This window comes from Trachypithecus francoisi, unplaced genomic scaffold, assembly GCF_009764315.1.
Source record: "Trachypithecus francoisi isolate TF-2019V2 unplaced genomic scaffold, Tfra_2.0 Lachesis_group5, whole genome shotgun sequence".
NCBI lineage: Eukaryota > Metazoa > Chordata > Mammalia > Primates > Cercopithecidae > Trachypithecus > Trachypithecus francoisi.
The window spans coordinates 120,459,825-120,480,296 of record NW_022681470.1 but is presented as its reverse complement, the minus strand read 5'-3'; the positions used below and the strand labels follow the sequence as shown (position 1 = coordinate 120,480,296).

The 20,472-nt window shown below is 37.3% G+C and overlaps 2 protein-coding genes across 5 annotated transcripts in view; one reads left to right on the top strand and one right to left on the bottom strand.

The window, feature by feature from the left end:
- Positions 1–6,698, top strand: part of SLC30A7 (solute carrier family 30 member 7) — a 106,341-nt gene extending 99,643 nt beyond the window's left edge. Inside the window, exon 12 of the mRNA XM_033197805.1 lies at positions 6,659–6,698. The gene's annotated coding sequence lies outside the window, so the exon portion shown is untranslated. The remainder of the gene's footprint in view (positions 1–6,658) is intronic.
- DPH5 (diphthamide biosynthesis 5) overlaps positions 759–20,472 on the bottom strand; it is a 36,048-nt gene continuing 16,334 nt past the window's right edge. For 2 of the 4 annotated variants that reach the window (XM_033197807.1, XM_033197806.1), the window contains exons 5-8: positions 13,008–13,128; positions 6,295–6,334; positions 3,753–3,856; positions 759–1,766 (exon numbers count right to left, since the gene is read on the bottom strand). In XM_033197807.1, coding sequence (XP_033053698.1) covers positions 1,570–1,766; positions 3,753–3,856; positions 6,295–6,334; positions 13,008–13,128 — 462 coding nt within the window. In that variant the 3' untranslated portion in view covers positions 759–1,569. The remainder of the gene's footprint in view (positions 1,767–3,752; positions 3,857–6,294; positions 6,335–13,007; positions 13,129–20,472) is intronic. The other 2 variants (XM_033197809.1, XM_033197808.1) reach the window with 1 other exon arrangement.

Below are 20,472 nucleotides of genomic sequence, written 5' to 3'. Positions count from 1 at the left end.
ATATATATAAAATATATTTTATCTCGAAGTAAAATAAGTCGAATAATCTTTAGCTAACTGATGAACCCAGGGAGTAGGGAAATCTTTGTTCAACTTCCAATGGATTTATTAAGGGCTCAGAAAAATTGGTTAGGCCATGGAAATACTTAGAGTTGAACCAACTGAACTAGCATATAAGAAAGCTATTTCTATTCAGAACTGACAAAAAATATAAAACTCTTTGGTCATGAAATAGAATGACCTGTGGTCATAAATGGAGTGTTATTTAAAACTAGTAAGATGTGTGACTACTCGCACATATACAATGGCATATTAACTGAGTTAAGTGATATGGCATATCTTGACTAATCCATTGTTGCCTTCAAACTTATATTTTTACAAATTTTATTTTGTAGTCAGCAAGTTTTCCATTTGTCTGCTTGGATGTGAAAGATGCTATTTAAAACCAAACAGCAACTGTACAAGACTGGCTGAACACTTATAATTAAACAATTATATAACCTCCAAAATACAGCAGAATATGAGCCACATAATTAGGATGTCAGCTAACCAAGACAGTGAATTCAGAAGAATGTCATTTTGTGGCATGTGCTCAGCTGAGCTTTAAGTCGGACTGCTGGATGGAAATGTAATCTTTCTACCTTTGTTTATATACACTAATACCAGCTGCTGTCAGTACAACCCCTCATGCAGTCAGGACAACCCCTCATGCAGTCAGGACAGCTAACTTTTTTAAAAAGAAGAAAATCATAAACATATTTTGTGAATGTTTACTAATCTCTTATTTGCTTTTCTTGGCACTCATAACTTCCACCCTTTAAAACTGAGATTCAAGTGATTCAAATTCCAGTTACCTCTAAGTTATATTCTGTTAGCAACCATCTTGTATAAATTGGTTTCATAAATAAAAACTGCTCTTCAATGATTCTGTCAGTGGATGTCTATCCACAAGCTTTCCAGCCTGGTCTGCTTTATGTGTGTACATCCTGGAAAGTTGCCAAAATAGCAGCAACAACTGATGATACCATAGGGAAAAAACTCACTGCCACGGGAAACCAAGCATTGTTGAGTCAACTTCTTTTTGGTCACTTGTTTTATACTTGCTAGATAAGCCAAAAGACCTGTCTGTTACACAAATGTGCATGCATCCATGTATTAGTCCATTCTCACACTGCTATGAAGAAACACCCGAGACTGGGTAATTCTAAAAGAGGTTTAACTGACTCACAGTTCCACATGGCTGGGAAGGCCTCAGGAAACTTACAATCATGGTGAAAGGCACCTCTTCACAGAGCGGCAAGAGTGAGAATGAGAGCCAGTAGGGGAAATGCCAGACACTTACAAAACCATCAGATCTCATGAGAACTCACTATCATGAGAACAGCATGGGGGTAACTGCCCCCCCATGATTCAATTACCTCCCACAACACCTGGGGATTATGAGGATTAAAATTCAAGATGCGACTTGGGTGGGGATACAGCCAAAACATATCAATCTATATATGGTTGAAATTTAAATCAGACGATAGTAAATATCTATGTTCAAAGTCCATCAATGCTTTGAGATTCTCAGCTATTTTCTGGTATGGAAAACAGATTTAGCATCTCCATCTCCATTGGATGTATGCTGCCTCCTGTGATGATCAAGGAATGCAATGGTTCTCCCAAGTCCACAGTACACATTTGTTGTAAAGTGCCTGCTGCAATTTTCTGGTCGTCTGCTCCAACCCTGGCTAAGCCAACACAAAGTGTCTCCTCGGTGATTGCTATTAAAAAAAAAAAAAGATACTGCCATTCAATTCAGCAAATGCATCATCCTGTCCAACAGTCAAACAAACATCAGTACCACAAGTACATTTCAAGAAGCCCCAAATATCTTAAATCTCTTTTGCCACTTATGGACCAGTTATCCATTAATTCATCCAAGGGATTTTCTAAATCATTTGTATTACCTAATATTGTAAAAGAGTACTTCCAAACTTTACCCTTTTCAGAATTCCAAAGGCTTACATTAAGCTTTTAGGACTTGACAAGCTGTACTTACACTCTACAATTGCATAGCATTTGTTTTAAAATAAGTTCTGAGTAAACAATGTTTATTACACACTTATGTTTTTAATAACTTACTTATGTTCATATTGACCTAGACATACTGAAGAAACCATGAGATTATGAAATAAATTCACAGATTTGAGTTTCTCCCTTGCCAATGTGATAAACTTCAGTTTTCTGTTTTTAAAATGTAATACTCTCTCTTTTAAATCATGGTAATGAGAGCTAAGATAGTAGATATGAGACTAGTAGATTATAGATTCCTTAACAAATAATGAGCATTTGGCATGATTTATGTCTTTAAGTTCAAAAGAGCCAGCCTTAATGAGCTTTAGTATTATTGACTCTGGTGCTACAGCTAAAGAGCTGACCCTTTAATGGTTGTATTGTTTAGCTGGGAAAGGGGTCCTGATTGAAGAATGATCAAAAGGGGGCAGATGATTTATCCAAGGACAAACGGGAATGCAAGCAACCTCTGTACAAAGTTATGGATATAGAACAGCCTTGAAGACTATTTGCTTCACGATTGTAGCATGGCCTACTAATGTGAATAAAATAAGCAACAATCACTCAATCTCTTGACCAGGCGCAGTGACTCACATCTGCAATACCAACATTTTGGGAGGCTGAAGTGGGCGGATCACTTGAGCTCAGGAGTTCGAGACCAGCTGGGCAACATGGTGAAACCCCATCTCCACCAAAAATACAAAAAAATTAGCCGGGCGTGGTGGCATGCACCTGTAGTCCCAGCTACTCAAGTGGCTGAGGTGGGAGGATGGCTTGAGCCTGGGAGGCAGAGGTTGCAGTGAGCCATGATTGCACCACTGCACTGTAACCTAGGCAACAAAGCAAGACCCCATCTCAAGAAAAAAAAAATCACAGTGGGTTGGGTGCGGTGGTTCACACCTGTAATCCCAACACTTTGGGAGGCTTTGGGAGGCCGAGGTGGGAGGATTGCTTGAGCCAAGGAGTTCAAGAACAGCCTGGGCAATATGGTGAAATTCTGTCTCTACCAAAAACACACAAAGAAATTAGCCAAGCATGGTGGCATGCACCTGTAGTCCAGCTAAGGTGGGAGGATCACTTGAGCCCAGGAGGTGGAGGCTGCAGTGAGCTGAGATCGCACCTCTGCACTCCAGCCTGGGTGACAAAGTGAGACCCTGTCTCAAAAAAAAAAAGAGAACCTCCCATAAAGATTTACTGACAATAAACATTATTATTATACACCACACACTGTGTCTACATATTAGGAATATAATAACAAATTTTCTCATATTTACCCTGAAGAAAACTATTCCTAGTTTCAGTGTTAAGAATGAAAAGAGGAAAAATAAAAGTAGGATAAGTATATTTTTGCAGGACAGATCTCACCATTGATTAGGGATAACATGATAGATACATTTTACAAAAATATTTATATTCTAATATATTATATCAAATGTGACTTATGTTTAATTTGTGAAAAATCCTCACATTCTGGAATGGTGTTAATTACACTATAAAAGAATGCCAATTTTTTTTTTCTTTCAGTACAACTTGAAGCCTATGGGATTAAAGTTGGACAAAAATGACAAGAAATAGTACAATACGAAAACACTGACTCTTGCTTCCATAGTGGTATGAGTCAATATTAAGTCATCTACACATCTAAATGCAGCAACAGAGGAATAATATGAGAGCCCTTCTAGGGTCTTGAGTACCTGGTTCTTCTCCTCGTATTCTTTGATTTTGAATAATCTCCAGAAGCTGCTGGGCTGCTTGGTTTACACTCATATACCGTGGAGGTTCATAGATCTTCCTTCCCCTATAGGTAGAAAACTAGATGCCACTGTTCTTAGCCATTAAACTACATAATACGTTATTAATGCAATTACTCTCCCAGGTATACTTAAGTACCACAGTCTACATTCTGTTTGATGTTTTTTACATATAGTCACTTTAAGCATACACAAAAGCATGATGATTGTTCATTTCTTAAGCTTTTTCATTGTTCTACTTCAACTTTCATCTCACTGAAATGATGCAGGGACACATAAAGATAGATGTCTAAATGAAAGTTATCTTTATTCAAAGTGATACCTTTGGCAAAAACAATTCAAAATAAGTGGCAATTTGGTCTATACTCTAGCTTAATCAGGTTTAGTGTCCTTTTTATGTCCATTTTTAAACCACATTTCTTCTTTTCACTGTTTCCTCTAAGAAAAGTAAACTAAAGCATCTTGGATGCTTAAAAGTCTCAGTTGATGTTTATTTCTGTATGCCTCAAAAGCCTATCAGGCTTGCCGAATTATCATATTAATAAAAATATAGCTATTGCAGGTCACGTGTGGTGGCTCATGCCTGTAATCCCAGTTTTGTTTTTTTTTTAATCCCAGCATTTTGGGAGGCCGAGGTGGGTGGATCACAAGGTCAAGAGTTCGATACCAGCCTGACCCACATGGTGAAACTCCATCTCTACTAAAAATAAAAAAAGCTGGGCTTGGTGCCGCACGCCTGTAATCCCAGCTACTCAGAAGACTGAGGCAGGAGAATCAATCGAATCCAGGAGATGGAGGTTGCAGTGAGCTGAAATCACACCACTGCACTCCAGCCTGGGCGACAAAGTGAGACTCTGTCACAAAAAAAAAAAAAACATATATATATACACACACATACACACATATATATACACACACATACACATATATATATACACACACATACACATATATATACACATATATATATAGCTATTGCGGTTACAATACAGTTCATATAGATTATTTTAATGACTCTCAAAACACTTCTCTAAGTCAATGCTATCCAATAGAAATATAAATGAAACCACATATATAATCAAGTTTTCTAGTAGCCATATTAACAAAAAAGTTTGTAAAAAGGCAATTTTTTTTTTTTTTTTTTGAGACAGTCTCATTGTGTTGCCCAGGCTGCAGTGCAGTAGTGTGATCTCGGTTCACTGCAACCTCTGCCTCCCGGGTTCAAGCAACTCTCTGCCTCAGCCTCCCAAGTAAGTGGGATTACAGGTGCACGCCACCATGCCTGGCTAATTTTTTTTGTATTTTTAGTAGAGACGGGGTTTCACCATCTTGGCCAGGCTGATCTCGAACTCCTGACCTCGTGATCCACCTGCCTCGGCCTCCCAAAGGGCTGGGATTACAGGCATGAGCCACCACGCCCAACCAAAAAAGGCAAAAATTTTAATAATATATTTTATTTAATCCAAAATGTTGTAATTTAACACCTACTCATATAAAAATTATTAAAGAGATTGTTTTTATATTAAGTCTTTGAAATCTGGTATGTACTTACAGCACATCTTAATTTGGATATTAAATTTTCACTGGAAATAGTTGATCTGTATTTAAATTTCATAAAATTTATAGTTGTAAAAGTAGATTTATATACTAAAGCTGTTTCAAACATACTTAAAAGTTTTCCATCAACAAGAGTATCATTTTTTAATTAATTAAAATTAAATGAAAAATTCAGTTCCTCAGTCACATTAACCACATTTCAAATGCTCCTTAGTCACAAGTGGGTAGTGGGTACTGTATTAGACACTGCCTCTCTAAGTAAAAAAGGATTAATACTATCATTATACATATGAAGAAAATAAGGCTCAGAGATGGAAGTAACTTGCCCAAGAGCACTCAAGTAGAGGCAGACTCAAGACTCAAACCCATGTCTTTTTTTTTTTTTATCTCACTCTGTTACCCAGGCTGGACCACAGTGGTGTGATCTCAGCTCACTGTAACCTCTGCCTCCCAGATTCAAGCGATTCTCATGCCTCAGCCTCCCAAGTAGCTGAGACTAAAGGCACGTGCCACCACGCCCAGCTAATTTTTCCCTTTTTAGTAGAGATGGGGTTCACCATGTTGGCCAGGCTGGTCTGAACTCCTGGCCTCGAACAATTCACCTGCCTCAGTGTTGGGACTACAGGCGTGAACCATCGCCCAGTCTCACACCTATGTTTTCAGAATCCCAATGCATTAATTCATTCCACAAACACTGAGTGTCTGTTAGATGTTAACCACTGTTCTCAGTGTTTAATCTACAAGATATATTGCTATTTCTACTCTATTATACTGCTTATCATTTCATAAGAATAAAAATGTTTAATGTTCACACTGTTAATGAGAGCTCATTTTCAACCATCTTTAGAACTCAGGTCATTTAAGTAGAATTTATTGAATTGTTCAAGGAAATAAAACAGACGTATGCATTCTCAGAATAATAACTTACTTGATTAGATTTTCCAAAGACTGCTCCTTTACTTTGATGTCTGTAGGAAGTAAAAATAGTTCTTTTAATTTAATTAAAAACTTTATCCAAAACCCTATATGTAAACCTCAGTTAAGAGTCACCTAAATTTTGGGGAAACATTCTTCCCTCACACTTTAATTAGCCACTTTGTTACAGTAACATAGAGAAGAATGGAAGCTTGTGGTTGTGCCACTAGTTAGAAAACAAACATGAACTTGGCCCTGAGACCATCCTGCTAACATCTAATTTCCTTTTGGAAAAGAAGACAAAGGAAAGAATTAGATAAACATTGGCAAATACACTACTAACAGCTAATCACAATCTTTGTTTTCATTTCTGCCAGCTAGTAACTGCAGAGACCCAACTGAAAGGCCTTCGATAGATGTAAGTAGAAAAAAAATCTTTTTCACATTTAAAAAAGTCTTTCGCTTTCTTATGAATGTTAACACATGACATAATTTTGAATAAATACTTTAATTCTAAGTATTCATGCTTTTAACAGGGATTTGAGCACCAACTGTGTGTCAGACACTGTGCCAGAGACTGGGATACCACAGGGACATGACCAGATATAACCTCTGCTCTCAAAAAGCTTGACAGTCCAAGCATCACAAATATTTGATTCGGTATACTTTTTAATCACTAATGCTTAACTGAACTATTTGGTAAAGGTAAAAAAGCAGAATCACTCTACATCCTCAAAGGAACTCAGTATACAACAGCAACAGCTGCTTCCTGCTTTACATGCTGAAAACAAATGGTTCAGCCAAAGTTTGTTTTTGCAAAAATAAACATAGTGCAACTGAGGAGTCTTTAATAGTCTTATGCAGATTTCCTAAGTGATTATAGAAGTGTTTCTTATAAAGGATATCCAAGAGTTTGCTTGGAAATTATAGCAGAGTTAATATTAAATACATATTTTTAAACGTTCTTGGAACCAGCATTGAAAGCCTTTTTCAGGTTTGAAATATATTTCTACTTGTCTGTCACATTATGGAGAAAAAAGTGAGTATCTGTTATTAAGAATGTGGCCTCCCTATAATCAATGGTGTAAGTCAACTTTTAGATTTCCATTCAATTATGTTTCTAAGATTTTAAAAATTTTAACCCATTTATTAATTCATTCACTTTGAGCTTCTGAAATGTTGTGATAATGAGGTTTTTCATATTTTCAGTTTTCTTTACTTTTCAAATATGCTCTATAGAATCTGATTTTTTAAATGAAGAGGGCTGAGGAGAATTTTTACAGGCAAATCCTTTTTAATCAAGGAATGCATTCGTGACTTCGTCTCAAGCCAGACCCCGCGTTACTTTTCCCTTGTCTTCAAACAGTCCATAATTTTTCTTCTCTATTTCTACTTGCTAGAATGTAAGCTTCTCTGATTCATCTTAGTACCAGGACCTAGCATAATGTGAAGTACCCAGAAGACACTCCGTCAATGTTTACTGAATAAATTTACTCATGTGGCTGTCCTACCACTCAGTCACCAATCCATCTTAAACTATCCACCTTCTGGACAACATAAGTCTAACTCCTTCATAGTCTTTGTTGACATCTCCTCAAATGCTTTTTGTTCTTGGAAGATCTATACAATTAATGCTATCTTTTATTAACCTCTAATTATATCATACATATTGGTCTTCTCTTTCTAAGTAAATTTTAAATTCTGTGTTTTCCTACCATGATTTATCCACACTAATCCCTATAGAACTTAACCCACAGCAAGCATTCAATAAATACATACTAATTTAAATAATGAGAATGCCAGATGATAAAACGATAAGAACTATGGTTTGAAGATTTGAAATCATGACATCCTATACTTCACACCCTGTTCCTGCTTTTGTTAATGGAGCAAGGAAGATACATTGTTTAACCTTGTTTGTCTTTTCCCAGGAAAGCTAAGAAAAGTGGCAGCTCTTAGAAAGGGAACTCAAGAGCCAAATTTCTGGTTTGTCCTTCCTGCCTCTCCATACAATAGAACTTAATTGTTCTTTAAACTTTCACATGCACAACACATTAGTTCCAAACTAGATTTCAAAGCTTTGAGAGCAGGACCCACGTCTATACTTTCTTGGTATTCCAAAAGAAACTAACTCTACGTGGGGCATAGGGTAAGCACTCAATAAACACCCGTACACTGATCTTGTATTTGTCTTTCCAAAGCTTCTGAAAAGATAAGCGCTACTTCCTCTCCTTCCTGTCACTTTTTCTTTTTTTTTTTTGAGATGGAGTCTCGCTCTGTCGCCCAGGCTGGAGTGCAGTGGCGCAATCTCAGCTCACTGCAAGCTCCGCCTCCAGTGGCGCAATCTCAGCTCACTGCAAGCTCCGCCTCGCCGGGTTCACACCATTCTGCCTCAGCCTCCAGAGTAGCTGGGACTACAGGCGCCCGCCACCTAATTACATTACTAAATTACTAAATACACCTAATTACTAAATACAGACGCCCGGCTAATTTTTTTATATTTTTAGTAGAGACGGGGTTTCACCGTGTTAGCCAGGATGGTCTCGATCTCCTGACCTTGCCTGCCTCGGCCTCCCAAAGTGCTGGGATTACTTGCATGAGCCACCGTGCCCAGCCTTTCCTGTCATTTTTAATGGCTATAAGGGGAGGTTATCAGGTGGCCTGCCTCTCAGATTCTTCCTTCCCTGTTCTGTTTTAGAACCTTTCAGTACTGTTGTAAAACACACATTCTAATATCTGAGCTCCAATGAATCCCCATTTTTCATCCCTCAGATACATCTTCTTCTTCTTCAGCAAAAGTCCTTCTAAAAATTATCCTTCACCTGTCATCTACTTTGACCTTCTACCCACAGCTGATCTTAACTGGATCGAACTTTGGGATAACAAGATGGATATATCTGATGGCACAGTCCACACCAACTCACAAGTCTTACAGTGTCCTTTTTAGTAGGGACTATAAAAAAGTAAGACCAGTCTCTTTTTACATGGAAAATTCAAGGACAAAATTATAAAGCTAATTAATGATGAATGAAGCACTAACTCACACTGGCAATAAACTAAGAAAACGTCATACTAGCTGATTGCAAATATTGGCATAAGACAAAAGAAAATGTGTTAGAGAACAGTTTATGGCCTAATCTAGATCTATAATTAATTAGATGTCAAGAATAAAAGGGGCCAGGTGCAGTGGCTCAAGCCTGTCATCCCAGCACTTTGGGAGGTCAAGATGGGCAGATCACTTGAGGCCAGGGGTTTGAGACCAGCCTGGTTAACATGGCAAAATCCCATCTCTACTAAAAACACAAAAATGAACCAAGCATGGTGGCACACTTCTGTAATCCCAGCCTCAGGAGGCTGAGGCAGGAGAATCACTTGAACCTGGTAGGCAGAGGTTGCAGTGAGCTGAGATTGCACCACTGCACTCCAGCCTGGATGACAGGGTAAACCTTATCTTAAAAAAAAAGAAAGAAAAAAATGGAATTAAAAGGAGTGTATTCTGGCTGGAATTGATTGAACTAGCAAGAGTTAAAAGATTTTCTGTGCCAATGGGTAATAAGACCAAGTCTGAGAATATAGACTAAATAAAACTTCAATTATGAAATTATTTATTTAATGCCTACACTGTGCTAGACTTCCAGACATTAGGAAGAGAATAATGAGCAAGATAAAGTCTCTGCTCTTACGACGCAGTGAAGAAATCAAGTTACTAAGGTAATTCATATAGCTGGTAAGACTATGAAAAAAGTAGTGTAAGGTTATAACACATCACTGAAGGGATTCAGGGTGCAGCACATGAGATTAGATAAAATTTCACTCACGATCAGGAGTCAGCAAATTTCTGAAAAGGGGCAGACATATTTTAGGTTTTGAGGACCACATGGTCTCTGTCACAACTATCCATCACTGCTGTTGTGGCATGAAAGTGGCCATAGATAATATATAAATGAAGGTGCATGGCCATGTTCCAATAAAGCCTTATTTACAAAACAAACAGCAGGCCAGATGTGATCCATGGGTCCTTGTTTGCTAATCCCTGCTCTGGAAATTAATTTCTATCCTAAGAAATGCCAATCATTAGTAAAAATGTATAATAATATTTTCTATTAAGACATACAGCCACACACTGTGGTTCACTCCTCTAAGCCCAGCACTTTGCGGGGCCAAGGTGGGTGGATCACTTGAGCCCAGAAATTGGAGACCAGCCTGGGCAACATGGCGAAACCCCATCTTTACAAAAAATACAAAAATTAGCTAGGTGTGGTGGCATGTGCCTGTGGTCCCATATCTAGAAGGTTGAGGTGGTAGGATCACTTGGGTAATGGGAGGTTGAGATTGCAGTGTGATGAGATTGTGACACTGCACTCCAGCCTGGGAGACAGAGCAAGACCTTATCTCCTAAAAAATGAACAAACAAAAAACTTACTGTGTTGCTTAAAATTAAATATTGTTAAACAATAGAGAATTGGTTATATTATGCAAATACCTTAAAAATTTTTGGCAAACAGGCCGGGCGCGGTGGCTCACACCTGTAATTCCAGCACTTTGAGGGGCAGAGGCGGACAGATCATGAGGTCAGGAGTTTGAGATCAGCCTGGCCAATATGGCAAAACCCCATCTTTACTAAAAATACAAAAATTAGCCGGGCGTGGTGGCAGGCACCTGTAATCCCAGTTACTCGGAAGGCTGAGGCAGGAGAATCGCTTGAACCCGAGAGGCGGAGGTAGCAGTGAGCCAAGATCCCGCCACTGCACTCCAGCCTGGGCGACAAGAGCAAGGTTCCATCACAAAAAAAAAAAAAAAAAAAAAAAAAAAAAGGCCAGGTGCAGTGGCTCACTCCTGTAATCCCAGCACTTTGGGAGGCTGAGGTGGGTGGATCACGAGGTCAGGAGATGGAGACCACCCTGGCTAACACAGTGAAACCCTGTCTCTACTAAAAAACTGCAAAAACTTAGCCAGGTGTGGTGGCATGCGCCTGTAGTCCTATCTACCCAGGGAGCCAAGGCAGGAGAATCGCTTGAACCCGGGAGCCAGAGGTTGCAGTGAGCCGAGATTGCGCCACTGCACTCCAGCCTGGGAAACAGAGTGAGACTCTGTCTAAAAAAAAAAAAAAAAATGTGGCAAACAGAAATCTTTTCTAATGTTCTGAATATCTGTATTTAATATACAGAGGCCAAAATCGTGGGTTTATCTGCCCTGATCTTGTGCTATGTGATAGACATTTTGGTGAGTGACTTCACACAGTTTCACTAAGACAGTACAATTCAAAGTATGATCTCAGGACCAATGCCAGTATGTGAGCTTTGTGTTACCCGTAAATGATGAAGTAACTACAGGAGTAAGAATATGTACAAAATTTATAGTAACTTAACACTGACATAAAAGATTGAAAATTTAAAAATCAAACTTATGTTTTAAACAACCCAACCATGGTTCTTTACCACAAAGAGTTTGAGAAGTACTGCTCTATACAACTCCATGAAGTAGAAGGAATTATTCCTATTTGATAAATATGCAGGCTAAGGAATGTTTACAGTATTCTCTAGCTAGTAAGTAGGAGCACTGGGATTTTGTCTTCTGATTCCAAGTAGAAGTATCATTTCAAAGTTATCAAAAATGTCAGTTAGCTGTGTTCTGTTCAGTCACAGATTAAGTCTTTGATACCAGTATTTCTTTCTACAACATATGCTACTAAAATAGGGGCTGATTAGCAAATGTGAGTCAGTAAAATTTCAGTGCCTCTGCTAGAAAGAAAACACCATGCCTTTCTGAGTCTCAGTACTATTATCTTGGTAAACAAAGACAGTGACTCCAGCCAGCTCTTTCCACACGAAACAGGAAATAGGATTTGAGCAAGATGGTACAGTGAAATGAGCTATTATTAAAAGGCTGATTCTCCCAGTTCTGTCACCAATTGACTAGGTGACATTGGGGAAATAATTCAATATTCTGGGCCTCAACTTCATCTGTAAAACAAGCTTCAGTAAGATGATCTCCAGAGTCTCTTTTAGATCTATCATTGTGAATCTGGTAGCATCAATGCTGCAGTATTCAAAGAACCTCTCTAGGAAGGTGCAGGCTGGTCCTTGGTAAGACTTGCTCAGTGCATGTCTATTGGATTGCAGTAAATCCTTGATGGACAAATGAGTAAGATATGGAGGCCGGGCGCGGTGGCTCAAGCCTGTAATCCCAGCACTTTGGGAGGCCGAGATGGGCGGATCACGAGGTCAGGAGATCGAGACCATCCTGGCTAACACGGTGAAATCCCATCTCTACTAAAAATACAAAAACTAGCCGGTCGAGGTGGCGGGCGCCTGTAGTCCCAGCTACTCCGGAGGCTGAGGCAGGAGAATGGCGTAAACCCGGGAGGCGGAGCTTGCAGTGAGCTGAGATCCGGCCACTGCACTCCAGCCTGGGCAACAGAGCAAGACTCCGTCTCAAAAAAAAAAAAAAAAGATATGGAATACTGGAGAGGATCTACTAGGGCATAAGAGGGAGCAGCATAACTATGGTGTGTATGCAGAAATAACCATGTGGTACCTGAAGCAGAAGATGCATGTCTCTCTAAGAGTGTAGGCAACAGTGTGGTCTGCATAGAATGGCTAGACTGTGTCTTTTCTTACCTCTAGCTAATTATCCATAGAACAGTTTTTACCTTAACACAAAATCAAAAAAAGAAAAATATGATAGTTCCATATTGTTACTTCAAGGAAATCCCAACACCCTTACCTAGTAAACATAATGTGTGCATGCCATTTTGTCTGTTCTTCTTCACTTTGTCAAAGAAGCTTTCTGGTCTCCAAGTGTCTGTCCAAAAAACAATAGAAACTGTCTCTCCAAACTTATATAACTAGAAAAAAAAAAAGCACATTAATTAATGATGGAACAATTCACTAACTACTATTTTATAGATAAGGAGAGAATTTAATCATTTTATAACCAAAATAAAACGTGAAAACCCAACTTGAAATGGGTTGGGGATCAAATCTGTCACCAAAAAAGGTAACGGGAACTTCTCTTTGGTTCATGGTAGCTGGTGTCTTTCTGATACCAATAGTAGGTAAGTTTCAGTAATAAGTTTCTAGTATTTCTGCATTCTGTATAGGAACATGTGTAACAATTTCATAATTTAGCTATATAGTGTTGCTAAAAATACTGAAATGCAAAGAACCCAGAAGAAAAAAAAAAGTTCTGAGCAATCAGAGCAGGGTTCACAAAGTTAATATTGTTCTCATTTTACAGATGAGACCATTAAGGCTTAGAAAGATCAACTGACTTAGCTAGTCACATAGCTAACTAATATAAAAACAAATACTTAAATCTAGTCTGAGGGAATGCTCCTTTCCGTCACACTATCTCAATAAAACAAAGTATATACTCACTCCTGCCATTGTTCCAAACCTACAGTCCCTTAATTTGGCAAGATTCTATTTGTTCCCTCACTATAGAGTTCAGGGGTGAGGGCCTTTTTCCAAACCTCCTCTTTAATAACCTCATGTGGCCTACCCTACTTCACCATCACTAAGAAGCTTGCTTCTCTGATCCAGACTGGCTGAACTAGTTCACTTAAGTGAGTCCACTTTCAAATCTTACGCTGAGAAAATCTACTTTTGAATTCTGGCTCTGCAACTTGTTGGCTGTGTGATATTACTCTAAGACTTTATCTCTAAAATAGGAATAGTGATAAAATTCTGTTCTTCCTACTCCTCAGGTTGTGAGGATCATATTACATGTAAAAAGTTATTCAAACTGTGAAACAATAGGTTAATATTAGTTCTTATCTCAGCACTGAGCAAAGGACATTTATTTTCAAAGACTTAATATAAAACAGAATACTAAAGTTATATAAAGATTTATTCAATTTAAATAGTACTTGAAATAATTTGTAATAGAACTGGTAAGCACTAGACTCTGAAAGTCACATCTAGTCTTCTGACACAAATTAACTGTGTGCCTGAAATAGCCGTGTGACTTCAGGAAGTCACTTTTCTCAGCCTTGGGTTCTTCATTTAAAAATGCAGAAACTGGTCTGGAGCAAGGATTAGTCATCCTCTGCTTCCAGTAGCCTAAGGCTTGTCAAATCACTTTCAGAGGCTCGGCAAGAGATGAGGGGAAGACAGGCAGGAAGGAAACAGAGAAAGCGAGGCATTCAGGTGCTTCATCCCTAATTCCCCAGAGCAGCTCAACGTTTCTCAGTGTTTACATAATGAGGTCCTATAAACTATAATCAATACTCATAATGGTGACTTTGAGTTCTAAAGGGAAGGCTCATCATGTTCCTCATAGGCCACAGTCTACATCTTACCTACCAACAAGCTTTACTCCAAAGTCCATTTGAAAGCTGCCTAAAAACTTATTCTCTCATAGAAGTTATGCTATTCAGTAGCAATCGAATTCACAGGTCAGTGTACAAAGACCCATGTAACTCCAAGTATTCAATCATGAAACTTCCTGCCACATGTGACGAGGTTTCTCTGTAACAAATGTATTTCTAGTTCCAATATGGAATGCCAGGAATATGTTCACTCTGTGCCACATCTGGGCCCTGTTGAGGGGTTTCGTTATTATTACTGGGTGATGAGAGGCAAACTTAGCCAACATATACTTATTACAGATCATATACTATGTACCAGGTATTATGCTAGTCAGAGGTTTAAAATGACAGGCAAAACATAGCTCTGGCTCTCATGGATTGTGCAGTCTTGCTCATGTCTCATACAGCAGGGAAAGGCTCTGCAGTCATGGCACTGGTTCTTACTATGATTAATCATGGACAAGTCAAGTAATGTTCCCAAGCCTTGGGAGGAACCCTTCTACAAAATGGGTATAAATAACTGTAAACATAAAAATGTGGTTTTTTAGGGTTGAATGACACAAAGTATGGAGAGTGCCTAGTAGTGCCTTGCACATGGAAAAGTCTCAGTAAGTGTTAGGAATTTGATGATATAATAATGATAATGTTTTAATAATGATGATGTTCTAAAATGCTGTGCCCTGCTATAATCCAACTGCTTTTCTTATTGGGGTAAGCTCAAAAATATGATTAAATATTTGAAACTACATTTATGATTTCATTCTGACAAGTTCAACTGTTCACATTCTAAAAAGGATTTTTCACATCTCTGATCAAATTATGAAATATTAGTATTATTCCATAAAAAAACTTCAAGGTAGAATTGTTAAAAAAAATTATATATGCAATAATACATACTTTAAATTAGTCTTAAATACTTTAAGAGTCATGGGAATACAGTGATGGAAGGAAATAAGTTCTTCATTCAGAAAGAAAGTAATAGACCACTTCAGAAAGAACTGAGATGCAAGTCACATATAAACACTATCTAAAGCATTTTGTGTAGCAGTGTCTTTGAATTGTCTAATTTGAGAGATTAAAGAAAACCTCACACAAGCACTGCTCTCCAGGACCCTGATTTATAAACTGTAACCACTCCTATAGCTGTGGTGCAAACTTCTTCAGTGAATCCTGGAACATTATGCAAACAATTTCACCATATGTCAATACCTCAAAGAACAAAAGAACCAGTTCTTTGTGTTTCACAATCCAAGGGCTCACCAGTGAACTATACTAGAGCAAAATCACACAGTGATGAGAACTGAGATTGCAGAAGCCTAAGTATTGAGCCATCCTATAATATTAATATAAGCCTTTGTGTTGTAATCACTTTTTCTCCAAAACATTATCTGCAAATCTAAATGTAAAGACTACAGAAACAGCTGTTTTGTAAGAAACAGTAGGTAAACACAGGCCTTTTTAAATTTTAACCTGGAGTAACCTATAGAGAAAGTAGTTTACCTAACTTATACTGGATTATGTTTTATCTAGGACAAAAACCAAAAAAACTCAACTCAAAACATCCACTCATTAGGCATAAGGCACAATCTAGTCAGAAGATGCACAAGAAAGACAATAGTAGGTAGTAATAATTATTATTAAATGTGCTGTAGACTCTAAGCATTATAAGAATTGAGCATTTCCCCTACTCAGAGGGCATCTGAAGGCATCTTCTGAAAATACAACGTGTAAGCTAGACCTTGAAAGACAGTTAATATTTAAGACTGGAGAAGCCAAACATGGGGAAAGAATGAGATACTATGAACAAAGTAACAGAGGTGGGAAGTCTTGGGCAATATTTAGAATGGCATTAAGCAATTACCTAGAAATAGCTAACTGTACCTGACTTCTCTCTAAACACATATCTAATTCCTGATATCTTATTTAGTGCCAATTCCTGTAAATTCTGCTGTATAATTTATGTAGCTGACTAGTCATTTCTTTCCCTACAACTATGGTTTGAGCCTTCAATGTCACTTGCCTGAATAACCTTAACAGTCTCCTAACTCATCTCATAGCCATCAATATTTCTTTCCTTTTAGAAGCATAGATGCTTTGTAAAACTCCATTTTAGACTTCAATGCTTTTGTTATTTTGTATAATAAAAATATTTTCTGTGGTATTTACATTAAAAAGTCTGTTAAATTAAGAAAAATTAAACTTGCTAAGAACGCTATTAAGCCCTGCAAGTATCATATATTTATATCCTAAATTAAATCAGTGAAATCTGTGAAGTGAAAGAAAGCCAAGCCAGCAAAACTGTCAAAAAGTGTACCACAAAACCACATAATCAAGAGTGATTAGTTTTCTCTTCTATGCAGAATACTGGTCTTGGGGTTGGGTTTTGTTTGTTGTTGTTTTTATCCCCACATACAATTTGCTTACCATTGATGTAACACTGATTTTTGATGACACTAAGAAAGAGTATGCACATGGCCACACACTAGGTACATAAAGTTGAATGACTATGTAGAGAGAAGAGCTACAGGATTTATAATGAGAGCCACTTGTAAATTAAATTTTAAAATGACAATTTAGAGCATATAATTTCAAAGACAAGATCGAACTCCATGGTGGAAGGCAGGGGGTTGGGGGAAAAAAATAAATAAGAAATTCAACCCAGCAAGTACTTGTTACATATTGATTATATGCATGGCACTGTGATAGACTGCAACGGCAGACAGGAAAATCAGTAAATCAAAGCATTTATAATATGATAAAATCATAAACATATATAACATGGCTTGGGTGTGCCCCTACCCAAATCTCATCTTGTAGTTCCCATAATCCCCACATGTCGTGGGAGGGACCTGGTAGTGGGAGGGTGAAGCGGGGGGGCAGTTACCTCCATGCTGTTCTCGTGATATTGAGTTCTCACGAGATCTGATGGTTTCATAAGGGGCTTCCCCCCTCTTTACTCTGCACATCTCCTTGCTGCTGTCATGTGAAGAAGGCTGTGTTTGCTTCGCCTACAGCCATAATTGTACGTGTTCTGAGGCTTCCCCAGCCATGCTGAACTGTGACTCAATTAAACTTCACAGTTTATTGACCTCAAAGTCAATTTAACCTCAAAATTGAGTCAAAATTGACCTCAAAGTCAATTTCCCAGTCTTGGGTATGTCTTTATGAGAAGCATGAGAATGGACTAATACAACATACAAGTAACTGAACATTCTATATAGGATGGGGGTTAATTTACCAAAATTGTTTTAATAGAAGAATGGCACAATTAGATTTACAATTTAAAAAGTAAACTATGAAGTAGAAAAAAATGATGGTAAGGTGGCTATTAACAAAAATAACGATTAGAACCAGTAATAAGTAGAAACAAAAAGGAAGAAAAAAATTAAATATGCTCATGACTTAGCAGGTAGTCAAAAACTGTTGCTAAGTGACTAAAAGAATAGAAAGAGCTTAGATTATTTTCTTCTAAGACCACAGAAGGATGTAGAACTCTAGATGATAAAATCTAGCTTAATACAAAGAACACTAAAACTAGGTGTTCTTTGTATTAAGCTAAAGTTTTTCATTACTACTTTAGTCCCTGGATAACAATGAAACCAATTAATGATTCTGAAAACTAACAAGAAGAATCACTACAAGGTCGACAATGCTGACTATCACACTGAATATTGTGGTATTAAAAAAAAGGGAGGAAATGAGTTGCTACTTTCGGAAAGTAACATACATTTTTCCAAACTAGAAATGCATTATATAAACAGATGAACATATGGCAATACTCAAGGTCACTCATGCAATAGCAAGAGAAAGTGGAAACATTTCACAATGATAGGAAATTATACAACCTTTTCTCTGAAGTCAGCCACAACTGATAATGCAGTTTTTATCTAGAAATCATTGCTACCTAGTTTCATGGAATTGTCTCATTTATCTGCCTTTCAAAATGTTTTAAAACCATTTCAGTCACCAAATTTCTACAAGAGAACTAATATATTCTATCACACAAATGATTAAGATAATAAAATTATATATAAAGAAGTATTTCAGAATTTTTAATTTCTTCTAATATTTGTTTGGCCTATAAGATCAAGTAAATATACACATACTAAGTGTTGAATAAAAAGACTGAAATATGCCAAAATTGGTAATTGTGGATACCTCTAGGTGGTGGTACTATGGATGCTTTTTTATTTTCTTTTTATAATGAATATATCTTCCTAATTTTCTATGAGTATAGAAATCATTTATTATCAAGGAAAATGGTTCTTCTAAAGCAGGAACAATGCTAAATGGAAGCAATTCTGACTCTGTATATCTAAGCTAACTGCTTCTGCAGAAATGTTAAACTCAAGAATTCAAGAAAAAGGCTTTATTCTCCTGTCTTCTGTGTATTGAGAAAAATCTCTATTTATTAAGATTGATCCTCAATTTATTAAGCAAATTTTCATTACCAGGACATCTGAACACAACCAACATGCCTGGCTTTTACAAATAGGCTTTTCTTTCATTAGAAAAATCTGAAAAATGTTAAACAATTACAAGTGTTAGAAATATCTGTTAGGAATTTTAAAACATGATTTTAAAGTATATGTGTTTATAACTATTATTTTAGTGTGAAAAATCCTAAAATTTATTGAGTGAAAATTTGAGTACCTAATAGTATCTCAGTCAAGATAATCTTTGCCAAATGTTGGTAAAGAGGCTGGCTTTTTGGCTTCCAAATCTATAAGATATTAGAGCTTATCTAGTTTAGTAATTTTCATACATTTTACTGGCACTTAGTGTACATTTAGTTCTTTTTTTCTAAATGAACTACTCTTAAGTAAAACACCAATAGAGTTAAAGGTAATAACTGGGCTCCCTGAAGATCTAAATATTTGTTATTTGGTGTTATGTCACTACTTCATTGTCTGCAGAATCCCTAAAGCATCTTCATACATCATGGTGCGGTGTGAAAACCAGCTCTCTCATCCAATCTCCCTCCCAATCCTCAACACATACCCTTACAGTAAAGAAATCTGAGATCCAGAGAAGTAAGATGATGCCTTAGTTACTGCCTAGGCAAGAAGTAAAACCAAGGCCTTTTAATTTGAAGTTAAATTCTAAATCTTTTCCATTATATTTTTCCTCTACCAATTCTACCCAATATGTGGTCAATTTTTATTCAACATACATATTCTAAGCCTTGTGTTAACTGACTCCCTAGACAGAAAAGGTTTCTTTGGTATTTATTTATGTGCATATTTGTATGTATGTGTGTGTTTCTGCAATACCTTACAGATTCCCTAAAGTGCTTCTAAGACTGTCTCTTTTAACTATACTACTCTCTCTTTTGGGAATGCCTTCTGCCCTTTTGCCTATCTAGCTAACTTCTTATAATTCATTTTTTTAACCACTTTACTGCATTATCATTCACATAACAATGACCCTTTCAAGCGAATAATTCAACACTTTTTAGTAAATTACCACGCTGTGCAACCATTGCCATACTTAGTTTTAGAACATTTTTCATCACCCAACTAAGACCCCTTATGTCCACTCACAGTTAATCCCTGTAATGCCCAGCCCCAAACAACCATTAATTACTTTCTGTCTCTACAGATTTGCCTTTTAGGGACACTTCATGTAAACAGAATCAAATAATACATGGTCTTCTATGTCTGGCTTCTTTCATTTAACATACATGTACTTAATATCTACCCCATGACTTTAACTCTTCCCAAGACATTAGTAGAGCCTTCAAGGCAACATCCATACCCTCAAGAGTCTAGGAGTAAGATAAACATACTACTACTCTTCCACATAATCAATTCTATGATTAATCTATGGTCCTGAAAGCACAGGAAGACTGGCACAGGGCTCTTAGTGAAAGGAGGCAAC